The 19,782-nt window shown below is 43.2% G+C and overlaps 2 protein-coding genes across 2 annotated transcripts in view; one reads left to right on the forward strand and one right to left on the reverse strand.

Annotated features, from left to right (window-relative positions):
* LOC130116409 (replication protein A 70 kDa DNA-binding subunit-like) overlaps window positions 1-4,950 on the reverse strand; it is a 55,368-nt gene extending 50,418 nt beyond the window's left edge. Inside the window, exons 1-3 of the mRNA XM_056284322.1 lie at window positions 4,834-4,950; window positions 3,844-3,891; window positions 3,539-3,617 (exon numbers count right to left, since the gene is read on the reverse strand). Coding sequence (XP_056140297.1) covers window positions 3,539-3,617; window positions 3,844-3,891; window positions 4,834-4,866 — 160 coding nt within the window. The 5' untranslated portion in view covers window positions 4,867-4,950. The remainder of the gene's footprint in view (window positions 1-3,538; window positions 3,618-3,843; window positions 3,892-4,833) is intronic.
* A 3,365-nt stretch (window positions 4,951-8,315) lies between these two features.
* On the forward strand, window positions 8,316-19,082 carry smyd4 (SET and MYND domain containing 4). The gene is made up of 10 exons (XM_056285246.1): window positions 8,316-8,500; window positions 8,838-8,982; window positions 9,643-9,732; window positions 13,285-14,329; window positions 14,895-15,155; window positions 15,613-15,809; window positions 16,720-16,867; window positions 17,032-17,148; window positions 18,051-18,174; window positions 18,434-19,082. The coding sequence occupies exons 1-10, from the start codon at window positions 8,367-8,369 to the stop codon at window positions 18,555-18,557; spliced, it is 2,385 nt and encodes a 794-aa protein (XP_056141221.1). The 5' UTR covers window positions 8,316-8,366; the 3' UTR covers window positions 18,558-19,082.
* Window positions 19,083-19,782: the final 700 nt, after the last annotated feature.

Here is a 19,782-nt window from a genome sequence, read left to right on the forward strand (position 1 = left end):
GTCTTAATAAAGCTACAGAAGGATCTTTTCCTTGCTCTGATATAAGGGCTTCCCAAGAAAACTGGGAACAGGGTGGCACCTCAGCTAGTCTAGCAAAAAAGGTATCAGCCAAACCACCAGACAGTTTATCCTGCTCACTGAAATTTCCCTTTTCAGCAGCCAGCACCTGAGCACGTGTCACCACACATGCCGTAAAAACCTCCAGATGTTCTTTCTCCAAAGCCATGGTCTCAGAGACCTCACAAGGTGTCTCACTCACAACAGGTGTCACACAAACCTGACTACCAGCCAAATCATTGCCCAACATGAAGGCAACTCCTTCAATTGGCAAGGAAGGAACGATACCCACCACTACCGGTCCATTTACAGAGGGGCACTAACAAAACCACCTCCTACCCCCTTCACTGGGGTAGAAGCTTTTAAATAGGTGGTGGGCGGTAGGTCTATGACACCCTGAACCATTAAGGACTGTGTGGCACCTGTGTCCCTCAAAATTGATATAGGGACCACTTCACCATCAGGTGCACCAGAAACTGTTCGTCCACTATTGGGTAGGAAGGCAGGTTCAAACTGTCCAATTCACAGGAACTGATCTGAGTCTGGGCTCTAATCAGTCCCACAATTTTCCCATTTCCATTTTTCCTCTTTAGATCGTGACAACTGGACTTTATATGGCCAGGTTTTTTGCAATAATGGCAATGACATCTTTGTGGGAAAAAAAATGTTTCTCATATCTTTTCCCTGGCCCTGGAGACTGAACAGAGGTGGGCATAGATTCTGTCATGACAGCCTCACCAGGCCTGTCAGTTGCAGCCTGCCTCCTATCCTGTCTCCCAAACTTTCCTTTCCATGACATTTCTCTGTGAGTTAACTCATAAGAATCTGCTGCCATAGCAGCTTTTCTTAACTCAGTAATGCCCATCTCATTTAGATGCATCTCCATATGCCGGGGTAAACTGGTTTTGAACTGCTCCACCAGCATGAGTTGCCGCAACTCTTGAAAGGTGTGAGTGTTAGTGCTTGCTACCCACCTGTCAAACACAACCTCCTGTTGCCTAGCCAAATCAAGGAACGTTTCACTTGATTTACGCTGCAGAGACCTGAACTTCTGTCGATAGGCTTCTGGCACCACCTCAGGCTGCCAGAACCACCTTCCGCACAGTATCATAGCCTCTGCTGTCAGAAGCATCTAACGCAGCATCAGCTTCCTGGGCTCTGCCCTCAAGCACACTCTGGACAAGCAACATCCACCTATTCTCAGGCCATTCTAGCTCTTTGGCAATTTTCTCAAAAGCGTCAAAGAAAGAGGCCACATAATCTCCGTTAAATTTTGACATAAGTCTCAAACAGCTAGAAACATCAAAACAAGCTTTGCGCTTATGTTGTAAGTCAATGTTGTTCACTTTAAGCTTCTCTTGCTCCAATGTCAGCTTTGCTAACTCACGCTGAAACACCTGCTCCCCACTTTCTCTCTCGCTCTGCTCGTTCATGTACGTGATCTTGTGGTCGCCACAATCTCAGGCCTTTTCGTCTCTGGAGTGACGTCTACCTCACAATATTGAGCTACTGAAAGCAAATCTTCCTTTTTAAGCTTATGCAACTCCTTGCGCCCAAAATCACTCCCACTAAACTCCTCTACATTGAAGGTTGCCATGGTTATCATTATCAAATTCTCTCAAAAGTTAGGCTAACCAAAAGAGACAAGACTCTCGCAAAATTACCTCTATGCTAACTATTGTAAACTACTAATAAGACCGATTAGGCCCTAGCTAACGGGTCTGACCCTTTAGCCGAGCGGTTAGTGATGTCGCCTTGTGGTGCAGTACACCCCGTATCGAATCCCGCACCGGGCAAGAAAATAACCGGTTACATTGGTGGCAACGGTGGGATCCGGAAGTGTGCAGATCCTCAGAAGTCTCTTCGGAGCGCGGGAATAACAAAGCGCGAGGGCGCGCTTCTGGGGAGGGTGGCGACTGTAAACTACTAATAAGACACGTTAGTCCCTAGCTAACGGGTCTGACCCTTTAGCTGAGCGGTTAGTGATGTCGCCTTGTGGTTCAGCACACCCTGTATAGAATCCCGCACCGGGCAAGAAAATAACCGGTTACACTATTACCAAATAGCCTTACCGACAAAACTTATAACCTGCAACAAATGTTAGCTCATAAATCGAAATATTCCCAGAAATTGATATGAACAGAGCGCTCACGTTACTCAAAGACCCAAAACCGATACACACCAGTAAAACACCTGCCACCATTAGTCAAGTAGCTATCAGCTAACAAGCCAAACCAACCTGTTATCAACCAGTAGACCTATATCCCCGTTTTTAACCTCAACAGACACGATAAATGCATTCACTAACTTCCCTTCTAGCTAGCTTAGTTTTACATATATACGCAACCATCTGTTTTAAGTGAGAAGTTAGCACCGCGCAGCTATTCTGCACGTAGCTGTATGTCCGTGGCCTACTTCTAAGCCTAGCAACATACGGCTTTTCCGCGCTGAATCCAACTCATTTGTGCCTCTTCTCACAAACAGAATGCTTGGCTGTCACTCGCTACTGACGTCTAATCGCTAACCGGTTTCATCAAACATTAATATGCACTTAATCTTCAAATAAATCGTGGACGAGCGCCCCAAATTATGTTACGGACTAGCCGGGTCTAGGAGTTAAGGGTTAAGCACGCAATACTAGTCTTAACCTGGAGTGTGCAGAAAAGATGGAAAAAAACAAAAAGGACTTATTTCCAAGACGAGAGAGATAGCCAAGGTGGGCTAGCCGCTAGCTTGCTGAGGTAGCAGGCTAGCAGTTAACATGTCCCACCGACAAGGCCTCGGCCACGTGGGTCTCGGCTTCCGTTAGCAGCGGACACTGTCTTGGTAGTGTAGCGAATCCGGGGGGCAACGCAACCACAGGAACTGCCGCGGCCGGGAAGCGAACTCGTATCGCCCGCACCGCAGGAGGCATCGCTAACCGCTCGACTAAAGGGTCAGACCCGCTAGCCAGCGGCCAGCGTGTCTTCTTATCCATGCACGTTACAGTAGTTTAGTTCAGTTTAGGTTGATAGTGAACGGATCCTCGAAAATAAAAGAAACTTGGTTTTCTTCATAGTCCTTCAAGGCTGGAATGGTGTGAATTTGTACCGCGTTTTCAAAGCGGTGTATCCCGAGGCGTTTATGCAACCTCCCGCCATTATCAAATTCCAGGAGGCGGTGACGTCGTCTTATATACCCTGCTTAACCACGCCTCCAATCATTACTCAATGAAAACCAGTCCAAGTAAGAAAAGAAGAGTGGAAAAAGCAAGCTATAACCCCTATCACTTCTAACATAAGATATGCAGCAATGTAGTGAGTTATCTAATTCTGGTTATGTATGTCATCTGTGTGCCATAAATTGTTTCAACAGGTTTTGTATGAAATTAAACTGAGACAGATGAATAACCAGTGAAAAACTCCTGAGGCAGCTTTAAACAGTTTACAAATAGACAAAAGAATCACAGTGTAAGTGAGGTCTGGTTGTATGGGATACTTACAGGACAGGAAGTGTAGGCCATCACTCATCATGAGGCGAAACTTGGCTGTACCTGAGGCAGTCTCCATCCGTCTGATATTCTGAGAAACCACATAGAGGCAAGTGCATGTGTAAAACAACAGAAGAGCAAAACTTTGAGATTATAAAGCCAAAACTGGGCTTTAATTCTACTAATTTGGGGGCATGTAGTGAGATGTTATTGTAATTGAGTGTCAGTACTAAGTGTTAGTCCAAGATGTAACTGTTGTATTGTAGGACTGCAGGAGTTTGTTTTCTGAGTATGGTGGAATCCTCAAAAGCACTCACCAGCAGCTGTAGCACAGGACTGGTCACATCAGAGCCGGTGGCTAGGGCCTTAACAAAAATAGTGAATTTTTGTTACTTAAAGCCTGGCCTCACTCTCAGGAATTGGGAACACTTTGTCAAATATCGTTTCCCCAGCCCACAAAAGTGAAACAAAACGACAAAAACAGATATCCAAAAACTACAAGAACTTCAAAAACACTCATAGCTAAACTAACATATCGTCACCTTCTTAAAATAATGGCCTAAGTCATATTTCCAAGTTTTTCAAAAATCAGAATAAACTGAAACAAATATAGAATATATTATATTTCTTATGACAGCGTTATTTGTATGTCAATAGTCATATATTGTCATAACCTTTTTGTGTGAAATGATTAAGAAATATCATATATTCTATATGTGTTTCAGTTTATTCTGTTTTTTGAAAAACTTGAAAATATGACGTAGGCCATTATTTTAAGAAGGTGACGATATATCCAAACAAAAAAAAAAACACTGTCTCTTTACTTTGCACAAACAATCCTTAACATGCAACTTCACCACAACCTTAGCATGACAATAGGTCTAGTTATCACAGTCCATAGACAATAACCACTGTTGGGCAGAATAAAAGGGAATAGAAAAGGCTTGACTGCGCTGGGGTCAATATTTTCAGGACTATTAAATGCCATCAGGCAGATTCGGCAACATTTTTTACCACTAGTCTCTTCTTTCTCTGTGCATCAACCTTGGGTGTCTAATTGTTGCAATACCATTTCATTAATTGAAGCTATCAGCTCTGCCACTGTCACAGTATCGTGATTCTAACTATTTTGTTGTACATATTTCGCAGTGTGATCAGTAAAATGACTTAGGGTTGCTAAAGAAAGCTATCTCACTGGGGTGCTAAACGAATAGCGGACTACTGCTGTTCCTGCTATAATCCAACATAGCGACAAGGCAGTTAGCAAGTTAACAAACGCCATAGTTCGTGCATTTTATTACAACTACCTCAATTGCCCCCTCTGAAAGTTTTACACTCATGCTCAGAAACAGAAACTTCCTCCGATGAACGCCAATGGCTTCCGCTTCACGTTTAAAGCAGGTCTCTGCCGAGCGTGTTTTCGTTTTTGTTGACGTAGGAGTTAAAAGTCCAAACAGCAGTTCTCGCGAGAGCTGGGTTTCCACGCTGCTGACGCAACCGGATGTGTACGGACGGGACACAGCAGAGGGAAGTGACGCATCACGAAGTGAGGATTTGAAAACACAATGACTCGTAGAGCAAACATGAGCCGTATAGCGACACAATAATTCCATTATCTAAACCAATGTAGACAGAATACATAAATGGGGGTGGAAGTAGGTGGCGGGGAAAATGAAGGTTTGAATACTGTAGAGAAGATTAGCAGTAGGTAGGCGAAAGCGAAGGGAAAAAAAACAGGCAGCAAAATGAAGGTTCACGCTGAGAAGAAAATGACGCGCAAAATATAGTAGAAGAAGTCGACATGAAGACTACAACGCAATAATTAAACTGGTTCAAGAAGGTGCTTTATTTGGCAAGTGGAACCCGGTTCAACAAAACCAAAGCAACATGCAGATTGATAGTTGGGGTGAAGGGTGCGAGAGGACAGTGTGCAACAAGGCAATGATATAAGACCCTAAGAATTAACAGATGGACGGTAAACCAGTGCAAGGAACGCTGATTGATGATAAAAATGTGATCCGAGGCGTAATTTGGGGAATACCCGCTAGTGTGCCGATAGAGCAGACTAAAGGAAAAGAGGTGGGAGCAAAAGTGGCCGAGGCAAAACGCCTGAAAACCACTCTTATGGCGAGAAACGTGACAGTCTGTCAGTAATGTGGTTCTACGATTATACAAGATTACCGTCTATGTATTGGGTATATGAGCTACGACAGTGTTTCTCAACCGGAGGTCCGCGGACCACTATTGGTCCACGGTGTAATTGCAAGGGGTCCGTGAAAATAAAATATCTTTACAAAAAAGATCCTATGACATTTATGGAAATAGGATTATTTTACTCAAATGTGACTGAGACCTTTATCTACCTAAACTATAAAGGGTAACAGGACTTTTTTCTCTAATTACATCTGTTTCACAAGTGTAATTTATTGTATTTTAGTAAGAGATCTCGCTCCCGTTTGCATTGTTAAAAGTGACTGCATAAAAATTCTGTTGTTACATATATCTGAAAGTTACTGAATACATATTCTGTTTTGTTACATATATCTGAAAGTTACTGCATAATAATTCTGTTTTGTTAACTACATCTAAGTTACAACTGAAAGCTCTTATTTTTGCCCCAAAGAGTGAATAAATGCTATAATGCAATTTAAAATGCAGTTTCTACTGTTTCTATCAAATTGCAACCCCCCTCCCCCAAGATCAGGTGGAGGGGTCCTCAGGGTAGATCAAAAATACGCAGGGGGTCCAGGACCCCAAAAAGGTTGAGAACCACTGAGGTACGAGGTAAGGCCCTATATGAGGTGCTTTAAATGCCGCAAGTATGGGGCATGTACCAGCAATGTGCAAAGGCAAACGAGGATGTGGAAAACATGCCGGTGAATACGGATGTGGAACGTGTGAGACAGGAGCTAAACTTAAGTGCTGCGACTGTGGAGGGGAGCACAGCTCCGTTTACCGGTGGTGCGAGGCCAATACGAGGGCAGCAGAGAAACAGCGACTGAATCATTCATGGGATTACATATACCGAAGCAGCTACAACAACAGTGGTGCAGCCAGACAAATCTAAAGCGAAGCTAATTAGTCCAGAGAACAACAAAATGAAACCATGTGAGGGATGCAGCAAAGTAAAGGAAGACACGCTGATTGTGTGTGTGTGTGGGGGGGGTGAGTTTGTATTGTTCGTGTTCTGCACAAACAGACAGGATGACAGAAAATAGCAAAAATAATTACATCAACAGAAAATATCCAGGAGCCGAGGGTCTTGAATGGGAAGAAGTTGAGGAAATGTTAACTGGAGGGATTTCTGGCTCACTATCAATTATGGGGTCATGGACGATCATGGAATTAATTATATTACAGTGGAATGCCAATGGCCAGGAATTTTCAAAAAATCACATCTATAAAGATAAACCCAATATAATATGCATACAAGAAATAAGGCTGAGACTGCTGTGGGATTTTGTAATACAGGGTTATACAGCAATTAGCGATGATAAGATCGGGGAAAGGTAGTGGGGGTGTGGCAACTTTTGTGCAGAATGGGACGAGGTTTAATCTTGTAATTTAGGGAAAACAAAATCAATAGTGGTAAGGAAAGGATCAATTAGTATTAATTGCTATAACCCATGTAATAGTATGGTGTGGAGACCTAAACGCACTGTGTAAGAACAGATGCTTTGATCATAGAGGATAAGGAATTAGTATATGTGAATGACAGGAATACTAGGTATAACTCAAAATAAGGAAAGTGCAATCAATCTAACACTGGCATCAAATGGAATTGTGGGCATCACAACCTGGGAGGTGTTTAGTAAGTCACCAGTGGGCAGTGATCATTATCCCATAAGAATCGGAGTAGAAGTACACCAAGAAGAGAAACAGCAGTCAGCAATTTAGAAAAGGTAGAATCGTTAGTAAAAATGCAGTTCAGTAAAAATTCAGTGGAGCATTTATAAGTCATGTCCAGTAGCTGCCATATAAATTGAGATGGGGGAACTGCTATTAAAGATAAGAAGAGTGAAACTTATGCTGACATTCTGGGTTAATCTGCAGGGTCATAATTTTAGAAACGGTGGATGGGTAGGAAATATAAAAGCAGAGCGTGTTGAGTGTTAAGAAACATACAATACAGTCCAACAGTCCCATCTTCAGCTATTCCTCCCTGGTTATTTGTGATGCCACCAGTAGATTTAAATATACAGCGTCAACTGAGGAAGAAATCTGAATGGGGATCTGCTGGGAGGATAGCACCAAATTACATTGAGCAGCACTTTGCAGCTAGTTGGTGTTATTTACAGATGGTTCAAAATACCCTGAGACAGGATGTACAGGAGCTGCAGTTTTCATCCCACGATGTGAGGTAGCTATTAAGGAAACAACCACAGATCACTTATCAGAATATGCAGTTGAGCTCCTAGCTATTTTGTTAGCTCGACAATGGTTATAAGAAAACAACAAAAATAATGCACCAATTGCATCTGATAGTTGGGCAGCACTCACAAGCATTACATCTGTGAAATCGTGCAGACAAGATCTTAGTTTTGAAATTTGTCGTTTAATATACAGACTGCACAATAAGGGTCGTTTGAGTTCCTGCCCATGGAGATGCAGCATGGGGAATATACAGTTACCTAATGAACTATCTGAAGGAAACATGGTTCATAGAGATTTTTTTGTGTCTGCCAATATGCTGTTTCATCTTCCAGTCCGGTAGGTGGCGGTAATGCACGATTAAGCTGGTTGCCAACCACCAATCAAAACGAGGAAGAAGACGGTCGCGGACGGGAGCTGTGACGTGTGCTTCTTATCAGGGGGTGATGAGTTTGCGCTGTTTATTGTGATGGATCTCCCACGTCCTCAGTGGCAAGACCACGTTGCGCAGAAATGGACCGGACTCGATTCTGACCTAAAACAGCGATTCGCTTCGCTGATGGTCATAGACGACGTATTCAAATGTGCCCTCACCCACACAACGTGAGTTCGTGTTCTAGTGTTTGGTAAAGTGGACTGTGGTGGTGACTGACACGAGCCCTGTAATTTCAATTATATCCTTTCACGTCGTCACACCCAAGTTCGTGTTATTGGTACGATACGGTAAAAACACCTTTAACTGTGCTGAACTGCAACGAGACAAGCGTGAGAAAACTGGCACACCCAAATCAACAGGTTGTTTGCCACTCAGACAGCAGTAAAGTCAGTGCTACACGTCATTAACGTGGTTATAACGGTGATTTAGTTGTTGATAACATGTTAGGTGACTTCTAAATGCAGCGGTGTGTTGGCTGCTTGTTCTCTGCTGTCTGTCTGTCAGCCATGAGGATCTGGGCTTCCTGCAGAGCATCTCCAAGCAGCTCTCTGTACACAAGGACACAGATGAGGCAACTCAATGTAGGGGAAGGGGTAACTCCAGCTTCAAGACCAGAGACTATACTGCAGCTGCCCTTCACTACTCAAAGGTGTAGTGGAGACTATATTCCATATTTTGCTGTTCGAGTCGTATTGCCAGTAAAAGGACAATTCAAATCTGTACAAGTACCGCTCAGAGTAAGCGTTCCAAGAGAAAAGCTACATCGCTCCATATAAATTGCTATACGCTTGGAGAATGGTAACTACTGTGCTTGTTTCAACTGATGACTTAAGTTTTAAAGACAGTTTTTTGAGTGCTAAAATCTCTAGGAAAAAAAAGAAATCAGTGGAAATTAAATAGCATGTTCATCGGTAGGGTTGCCACCTCAGTCAGGTAAAACTCATGGACAACCTATGACTATGGACAACCGATGATGACTAAAAATATACAAATAGTGGTCTTATTAAAGACGAAGCATACCTTCATAACTGTAGTATAGGCTATATTTCATGGTGAAATGGCACAAATGGTCATCTATCATTTCCTTGTGTTATTGTAGCTACCTGAGTACGTTACATTTAAGATAACCTATAACCTATTGTATTTAGCCAATGGTTCATAATGTTACAAGAGGCCCCTTAAAGTCACTGCCACAAATGGGGGCAGTATGTTGTAATGCAAAGAATTATTAGCATTTGTCATTAGCAAATGACATAGCTCTGCTCCTTCAACACTCACTTCTCTCTGTCCTCTCTCCTCTGTTTGAAAGGGTGTGTGCTTCGCTCCCCAAAGTTCAGAACAGTTGTCTCTGTGCTACGCCAACCGCTCTGCAGCGCTCTTCCATCTGCAGCGCTACCAGGTAAGACATAATTGCCACTGGACATGCTTTCATGTCCTAATGTGAAGAGACATTTTGGCTCAAGATTTGTAGTGCCATTACAAACTGATTCGGTGAGCACTGTACAGTTCATGGGCATGCCTTGATTCTAAGTAAGACAATTGTTTTTGTTCTTTTCCCTGAATGTTTTATTCAACATTGGACAGCCCAGAAATTATAGACTATGTATGTATATATTGTAGTGAATTCGGGGGGGCAGTTTGGGAGACCGTCGCCACAGCCGGGACGCGAACCCGTGGCTCCCACACCGCAAGCGACAACGTTAACCAGTTGATTAAAGGGTCCGACCCGTTAGTCAAGGACCAACGTGTCTACTTATCCATGCATGTTACAATATGTATATATATAAAGTAATATTTTGCAGCATTTATTTAGTACATATTAGATGCCTAAATGAATGAACTTGATGTATACTGCATAATATAGTTTTAAGGAAAATAATTTCAACAATTTTGGTTGTAAGAAGTTGAGTTGGGACCAATTCAATCCATTATCGATATTGGGTGCCGATACTGATGGATATCGGACTGACGTTACTGATCCACGACCGATCCAGATTCCATAGTCTGATGTTTTTATGAATTATAAATATGTAATAGTGCAATTTTAAGCCCATAGCCAAGATGGCATATGTAAGTTCAAATAGTATGAACTGTTTTGGGTGCAGGAATGTGGGACACAAGCGCTTTACTTGCCCACATAGAGAGCAGGAAGTGGTGGATGCGGGAGCCGCCGACTAGGTGGCTGAGGCCAATGGCTGCCAGGAAACAAGTGAAACCCCACAAAATCCCTAAACACCATAGTAATTTGGAGAAAGATACAATGGCCATAGGTGACATAGTAACTGTATCAGAGGGAACCAGAGTGCATGGAGTTAGTGGCGCTGCTGCGTGCGTAACCTCCCCAGCAGCTGCTGCAACCGAGCCCAGGCAGGAGGCGCAGAGTGATGGGGAGGCAGCGGTGGACCTGCCTGTCACAGAGAGCCAGGAGGAGGAGGAAATAGAGTACAATTCTGATTCAGATGGTACAGTAACAGATTCCCAGCGATCAAACAGTGAACTGCACACTTTGGAGGAAATCAATGTTTTTTTGGATGAAACTTTTGGCAAGTGTCTCAGAGCAATTGATTATTTTCCGGACAAAACTAAATTTCTCAAAACTGTCACTGCATTGCAAAAACTTGTAGGGTTTGATTTATTAGATGAAAAAAAGTGCAATCATTTAAGAAGGCCTTGAGAAAAAAAACACCATATAATTGTAATGAATCACAAGGTCATTCACTCAATATTTTCTTTCTATCTGTCCCATTTGTTTGTTTTTCTGATTTTCATCTTTCTTTTCCCCATGCAAATTTTAAAGTTTTGGGTCTTTAAACTTTAGTGGAGGGAGAGGTAGGCAGATGAGAGCCGGTACTTTTTGATATAATTTTTCCTCAGGAAACACACACAGACATGGGTGGGGATGGGCATTGCACTACAGATTTCACACTGGACAGAACAAGGGAAGAATCACATTTACAATCTTCCATCACTATCCAGGTTATTCTCACAATTTGATTTAATTAATGCTTGGAGGATAAAAACTTCAAACACCAGACAGTACCATATTTCCCAGACTACCAATCACACAAGGGTATAAGTCGCACTCCGCAAAAAGTGTGTTTTGTGAGGGGGGGGGGACATATATAATTCGCTTTGGTGTATTAGTCGCATTTTTAAGGGTGGTACCGTATTTTCAGAGTCACGAGATTAAATAGTGGCTTTAGTTGAAATGCGGTGTATTCGTGCAACAAAATTACATCGTACAAGTCGCTTTGGAATATAAGTCGCAGGACCAGCCAGATGAGTAAAAACAAAAAAAACAAAAAAACCAGTGACTTATAGTCCGAGAAATACGGTACATATGGGTAAAGGTTTCAGGGAACAGCGTCAGTGGTGCGAGGCTAGACAGGGTGTATATCACCAGGCACCTTAACACCTGGTTAGTCAGGAGCAACATTATTTCCACTTGGTTTTACAGAACACCACAGTCAGTGTTGATTTATGTCTTTGACCAACACAAAAATATAAATCTTTCTGGAATTCTAACATGAAATGACTGCAGGATAGGTCTTTTTGTTAAATATATATATATATATTTTGGGGGGGGGTAAATTGGAGAGGGGAAAAAAAAGCAGTTTGACGCTTCAAGTCAACCAACACATTAAAGGAGTTGCCATTGCAATTTGCACCCCTACTCCTGTTTGTATGTGAAGCCTACCTAAACTACAGTTCAAATAAATTGCTTTGGAATGCATTTTAAAATTAATATATTTTTGTATATTTTTTGCTCTTTTAATAAGAAGTGCTGTGTGGTTTACTACAGCCTCATGTAACCTTACACATAATACCTACAGAAACAACAACAGTAACAACAACAATAACAACAATAATAATAATATATTCAAGAAAAAAAAGAGCCCTGGTATCGGTATCGGCAGATTATTCAAATTCAGGTATCGGAATCAGAACTGAAAAAAAGTGGCTCGTGCATCTCCACTAAAAGAGGCCAGAGTTAAGCTGTAACACTCGAGTTTTATAACTTGTTTACCCTTTCCTCAGTAAGTGCGCTGATTATTGATTTTCATGACTGGCCACTCTTACTACTGACATCTATTAATACCAGCACACTTATCACACTTAACGGATAAACAGCTACCCATGTCAGATGCCATGTAGATTGCTTGATAACTGAACCACGATAACATATAATAAAAACCATAAAAAAGAGTGAATCGCGTTCTTTCCCTTCCATCAAATTACTTCAGAATAATGGAAAAATGAAGTTTAAAGGTAGAATGAGTAGGATTTGTCGATTGCCATTTTGTAAACAAAACATTCAAAGTTGCTTCCCCCCGGCTCATCGTCACCAGAAGGACATGCCCCCTGACTACAGCTGACAGAACACATCCCAGTGTACAGGCCAACTCCGCGTTGCTCTTCATCTCCATCCTCTCCTTCAGTGCTCGCCAGCGGGTAAAAGCCAACCCCAGATTCACTCTCATTTTGGAATGAGCTTTGTCCGCTTGGCGTTTTGCCTCGCTATATTTGTGTCTTTTCGACGCTGTGTCCGCCATTGTCGTAAGCTTGTGTGCATGCTTACAATCTCAATCTGGCACTTGACCGCTGCCTTCTTATAGAGTCCTGTTGCCCAAAGGTTAACACCCTGAAACGTCCCATACACAGCAAAATAAGAAATGTAAAAAAAATACAGACAGAAGACAGGGTCTTGCAGATTCAGACACCACCACACATGTCTAGTAGGTCATCAGTGATGATTGAGAGGGATTATTTTTGCACGAGTCTAGACACTGATTTTTAGGAAAATCCTACTCGTTCTACCTTTAAGTAATTAGCTGGTGGCCGAAATGCTGGGTTGGATCGGTAGCTAAAACCTCCAGCTACTTTACATGTTACTGACAAGTTGAACATCCTCGGTTATTCACACTGTGATCTTTTTTTTGCTTGGTCATAGGATTCCCTCAATGACATCGACAGGGCCCTGAAACATGGCTACCCATCTCATCTCCAACACAAACTGCAGGAGCGCCGCCTGCACTGCCTCAATCACCTCTCGGTGGCTCAAAGAGGAAACCAGGATGATCCCAAATGTGCCTCAGAGGACCAAAGAGAACCACAGAGAGGAGAAAGACTAAATGTAAAGCCAACCACTGATCACATAGATGATAACGTCAATCTCATTTGTCACATCTCTCCTCAAGCCGCTGTGTGTTTCAGCCCAGAAAAAGGGCGACACTTGGTGGTTACAGAGAGGATAGCTGCTGGGGAGGTGATCCTGACAGACAGGCCATACAGCTCTGTCCTTATACCAGGCACAGAGGAACTGAAAGGGAAGGAAAAACGAAACGAGACAGAGAATGCAGGACTGTTTGGAACAGAGGACAGGTGCTGCCACAGATGTCTGAGGGAGACGGTGTGCCCTGTGCCGTGTGACGAGTGCAGTTACAGCCGCTACTGTTCAAGTAGGTGTCAGCGAGAGGCCTGGGAAGAACATCACCGCTGGGAGTGTCCACTTGGGGCAGAGCTGATGGTGCTGGGGCTGATGTCACAACTGGCTCTTCGGGTTACTGTAAAGGCGGGGCTAAGAAATGTGGAAAAGGCTCGAGAGCCAAATGGAGACAAGAACCATAAAGGGTCGAAAGATGACTCGGTGCCATTTCATTCAAGAGAATCGGAACCTTCAGCCTCATATCACGGTGACCCATATCTTAACGTCTACCACTTAATGCACCACCTGAATTCCCACAGCCCGATTCTGCGCTTCCTTTGGGCAGTTACCACAGCAGCTCTCTACCTGATTTTAATCAGAACACGGCCTCCACCTGCATCTTGGGACCTCAGCAAATCCAGCACAGCAAACAGCCAGTCACAGGGTCCTGCAGATGAGACAGGAACTGCAGGTTGGAGCTCAGAGCCATGGCTGCTAGGAAGTACTATTCTGAGGCACATGTTGCAGCTAAGGTGTAACGCCCAGGCTGTGAGTGTCATCCAGCATACAGGTGACTAAGTAACCTTAAAGAGGAATGCCACTGAATTTCAACCACCACAGTTATAACCTAGTCCTAATACAGCTCTGTCAAAGTGAACAACCTCACGACTTGTGGTCAGATATGAGAGAGGAGAGGTTGTTTTACCCTTTAAATCTGGGTCACCATAGTGTAACGGCCCATTGAATCAGTAGAAGATGTGATCAGTGACCGAAAACAAGTTTCCAGGGTTAAGAGCACATTTTTTGCAAGTTGGCAAGTATGTCAGCAAAACCAAAACACAAGCCCCCTTTCAAAATCTCATAAGTGAGATTTTGAAAGGGGGCTTGTGTTTTGTCAAATACTTTCAGTTTATTGGTTAATAGCCTTGGAATCGCTGTCTGCGGTCACTCACAACATCCTGGGTTTCATGAGTGATTTCATGGATTTGTACTTGCAACCATATTGCTAGCATTCATACAACCCTCTGTTTAAATGTCGGCGCTTTTTTTTTTCCTGTTTAACACTTGCATCACATACTATGCATCTTCTTGCACCATAGTGACCTTCCCTTTCATATCCCCTATGCATCTTCCAGGTGGAACAAACTCAGCTGTGCAGTCCAGCCAAGAAATCCGCATTGCCACGGCATTGTTCCCAACACTGAGTCTTCTGAATCATTCCTGCCGTCCAAACACCAGCCTTGTGTTCAGTACTGGAGCCGGTAGTGACCTGGATCCATCTGTTGATCCTGATGAAGGTGTGGCTGGTTTTGGTGGCGGTGCCACCAGCGGTATCACCATCTCAGTGAGAGCAGCCAGAGTTATCAGCCGTGGTCAAGAAGTCCTGCATTGCTATGGTAAGAGAGGGTACTATGCGGTAATGCCTGCCTTTGTCATAATTGCTTTAGGTCACAAAGTGACCGTCAAGTCAAATTTACTTGTATAGCCCATTATCACAAATTACAAATTTGACTCCGTGGGATTTACAGCAGTACAACATCCTGTCCTTAGACCCTCACATCGGATAAGGGACAGCTCCCTTAAAAAAAACCATTAACAGTGAGGAAAAAAAAGGAAGAAAGCTCAGGGAGAGCAACAGAGGAGCGATCCCAGTTGAGTAGATATACTACAAGTCTTTATGTAGAATAGATCCACCAAGACAGGAAAGTGAGGTAGCTCTGGAAATGCCTCACCCAAAGTTTTGTGCATCGTATGTGTGTGTGTGTGTGTGTTTCGTTACATCCATCTACACTGTAGTTTAATAACAATCTTGTTGGATGATGCTTTCACGAATGCCTGCCGTACCTCTCTCAGGTCCTCACAGCAGTAGGATGATGCTGAAGGAACGTCAGCGCCTTCTCCAGGAGCAATACTACTTTGAGTGCACCTGTGAAGCTTGCAACCTGCAGCAGGAGGATGAAGGGTCAGAGGGCAGTTGTCAGGGGCCAGGACTAGGAGGGGGGCCAAAGGACTCTGGTCTCCAGTGTGGCAAGTGCAAAGGGCCTTTAAAAGTAAGCGTTCACTGCTGTTTTTGTTGTGACTCTTCTTTCTGTCATTAGCTCTAACCTCTCCATTGTTCTGTTCCTCGCAGCCTTCAGAACTGTTTGACTGAACAGAATCACTTGTCAGTAAACTTTCATAATTATGGATGGAATGTAGTGCTGAAATGATTACAATTTACAAGTTCATTTAGCAGACACTTTTATCCAAAGCGACAGATATCTGAGAGTTAATACAACGCAATTAGCTGATTAATCAATTAGTCGATCAATAGAAAATTAATCGAATACAATTTTGGTGGTCTATTAATTGTTCGAATAATTTATCGAGTAAAAATGCCAAATGCTTGTTGGTTGCAGTGTCATAAATGACAAGGTTTGCTGGCCTTCCTCTGATTTGTATCGTTATGAAATGAACACTTGGGGGTTTATTTGGCTGTTGGTCAGATTAAGTAAACAGTTTTACTTTGGATTCTGGAAACTTAAGATGGGAATTCATCAGTACTGTTTACTTTTAACAGACTATATGATTAATTGATTAATTAATAACAGATTTAATTGAGTATGAAAATAATTGTCAGTCGCAGTCCTACTGGAATGACTATCCTGATCAATTTGCCAGAAATTGTGATAACATTACCAATCAAGATTGTTATTTTGAAGAAAGCGTTATTCCACAGCTCGTTTTGAATCGTGTATCTCCATCTTGACTGTTTTCAGTGGCATTTCTACATGGGAGATGGGCCTATAGTCTAATTTTACAATTCATGGACAGTAAAAACACACATTTTGTGACGTACGATTCAGATGTGTGGTCGTTCTGTTATACTTTTCGATAAATTCAACCTTTCAAGGTTTACGGCGTGTCATTATTATTGCCAGTTACAATCAGCTCACTTGACAAATCCTGTCTTCGTTTCAGAGACGCGGTAAGGACAGAGGACCCGGACTTGTATGTTTGCGGTCATCTTGCAGGCTGTCCATGTCGGACTCTGAAGTGAGCCGTAGCTTACAGGAGGTCAGGAACCACCTTGAGAAAGCTGTGGACCTCATGGAAAGAGACAGGCCAGGTGTGTGTGAGAATGAAAACTTTTATATCACACAATGACATTTCCTCATCACAATGCCAGTATGCAAATGCGGAAATTAGTCTGTTTGAACCTCTCTTTCTTCTTTTTTTTTTGAAGACGTTGCAAACATGAGCTTTTTATTGTAATGCACCCTTTCGTTTTAGATGAGGCCCTGAGGTTGTTGCAAAGGACGAGTCATGAGGCTGGTCTGATCCTTACGGAGACCCATCCTCTACAAGGGGAACTGGCAGATGCCATGGCCAGAGCACACGCAACATTGGGTGAGAATAGGACCCCCCCCTTTTTTTTCCTCCCCAATTGTACCTGGCCAACCACCCCACTCTTCTGAGCCGTCCCGGTCGCTGCTCCACCCTCTCTGCCGATGTAGGGAGGGCTGCAGACTACCACATGTCTCCTGCGATACATGTGGAGTCGCCAGCCGCTTCTTTTCACCTGACAGTGAGGAGTTTTGCCAGGGGGGGACGTAGCGCATGGGAGGATCCCGCTATTCCCCCCAGTCCCCCCCCCCCGCAGGCACTCTGACTGACCAGGAGGCTCTACTGCAGCGACCAGGACACATACCCACATCCAGCTTACCACCCGCAGACACGGCCAACTGTGTCTGTAGGGATGCCCGACCACGCAGGAGGTAACACGGAGATTCGAACAGGTGATCCCCGTGTTGGTAGGCAATGGAATAGACCGCTATGCTACCCGGTCGCCCGAGGATGGTTCTGAAGCATGCGTGGTGTCCGCTTAAAATTTAGATCCACCTTTATTGGACATGTACTACATCAAGCCCAATAGTCATATTGTGATCATGTTTTGTATATTACGATCTTTCAAGTGGCCAGTCGCCAAGTCCCTTTCACAATTGTAAATGTGCCATACAAACTCCAGAGCACCCTGTTTGATTGCCTTGGCAACTTACCGATTCGTGACCACTAAGCCAAGGCTGACTGCTGTCTCGCCAATGGGCATACTGCACCAAAACACCCCTGAATTATGTCTGCTCAGCTCCATTCCCTTCCCTTTTCTGGTCACAGCTCTAATGGTCCCTTGCAAAAAAAGGAAGTGTTTGAGAGGACAGAGAAACAAAACTACAGTAGAATGCTCAGCAGGCCCGAGTGCCACTCTTGACGAGTTGCCTTACTGCATTTTTCCCCCTCCTGTGTTTCTGTAGGTGACTGGACTAGTGCAGCCTCCCAGATGGAGCAAAGTGTTGTCGCCACTGGCTCCCAATACGGGGAGGACAGTATTGAGTTAAGTCGACAGCTCTTCAAACTTGCTCAACTACACTTCAACAGGTGAGAATAAATAAGCATCTGGCCTACTCAGATATTTCAAGAAACGCCTTCCTCATAGCCTCTTGTGTGTAATGTGATCACACTTTGTAGTGCAACTAAACAAGGATATATAGATTGATGAAATATATTTCCTGATGTCATTGTAAAACTGGTTGCTCTTTGACTGGTATTCTCATAATCTCATTCATTTTACTGTCGACAGTATTTGAAGTAAAGGTCCTTAAAACATTTTGAACCCTCTAATCTCCTGTCCCACCAGTGGTGCCATAGGATCGGCCTTGTCTGTCATCCCCAAAGTCAGGCCACTCTTGTGCCTCCACTTTGGCCCCGACTGCCCCGAACTACAGGAACTACAAGCCATAGAGGACTGCCTACACTCATAACACACACACACACACACACACACACACACACACACACACACACACACATATATATCATAGTTTTTTTATTGTGCCTAAAGTGTAGTATTGGGTATTGTGTACAGTGAAGTAAAATAAAATCTATACAACTATCAAACTGTCATAGAGATTTACACATACACTGTAGCTTAATACACTGTAGCTTTAATAACCAATGTCAGGCTTGACAAATTTAATTTCCTGCTTGAGTGGAAGTCCTGCACTGAATCTTGACATTATCCACCTGCTATTTTCGAGTAATTTCGTTAAATGAAACGTGAACATTTGTAATAATAACCAAATCAAATGTCTTTATTTCGAACATGCAAAATAAAATAAAAAATGACCAAGCATAAAACCAGAAGAATTCAACGAAAGAATTCTCAACAGAGAATCCAACAAATATTATATGTTGGAAAAGGAGCAGGAGGAAGTTACTACTTATAATTTCCTGCCCCCTCTCTAATGCTCAGTTGATGAACCTAAATAATAAACATAGTTTTTCACACACCAGAGTATGTCATTCTCAATATCTATCTCAGAATGACTCAATAAAAATAAAAACCATAAAAAAAAAGAAAACAATAACAGCATCCACCACCCAAGTATACGAATCGACGGTTAGGCCCGCCATGCTCTATGGTATGGAAGCAGTGACAACAACAGGGAGGCTAGACTCTACATTACGGGTAGCAGAGATGAACATGCTGTGTTGGTCCTTGGGAGTGACTAGAAAAGACCGGAAGAGAAATGAAGAAGTGAGAGCTACGTTCAAGATCAGAGGAACGGATGAGAAGTTGAGAGAGACAAGACTGAGATGGTTTAGACATGTACAGAGAGGAGGCATAGACTATACTATACAGGGAAGAAGGTACTGGACCTGGAAATACCTGGCAAAAGAAAAAGAGGAAGACCAAGGAAAAGATGGAGAGACCAGATAGAGGAGGAATTGAGGAGGGTGGGACTGCAGGAGAGGGATGCGTCAGACAGGGAGCTATGGAGGGCAAACATCCGCTGTGGAAAAAATGTGCTGCTCCCTGAGAAACGGGGAACAAGCCGAAAGAAGATGAACAATAACAGCATCCACCATGGTTGTCGTGGTCATGAGAGGAGCAAAACCTCCTCCTCATGCTTGTACCTCTTTAAAACAAATTTTTGGTACCTCTTTTTGAATTGGTTTAAACTTGTGCTTTCCTTGAGTTCTTCA

Source organism: Lampris incognitus, chromosome 8 (genome assembly GCF_029633865.1).
Source record: "Lampris incognitus isolate fLamInc1 chromosome 8, fLamInc1.hap2, whole genome shotgun sequence".
NCBI classification, from domain to species: Eukaryota; Metazoa; Chordata; class Actinopteri; order Lampriformes; family Lampridae; genus Lampris; species Lampris incognitus.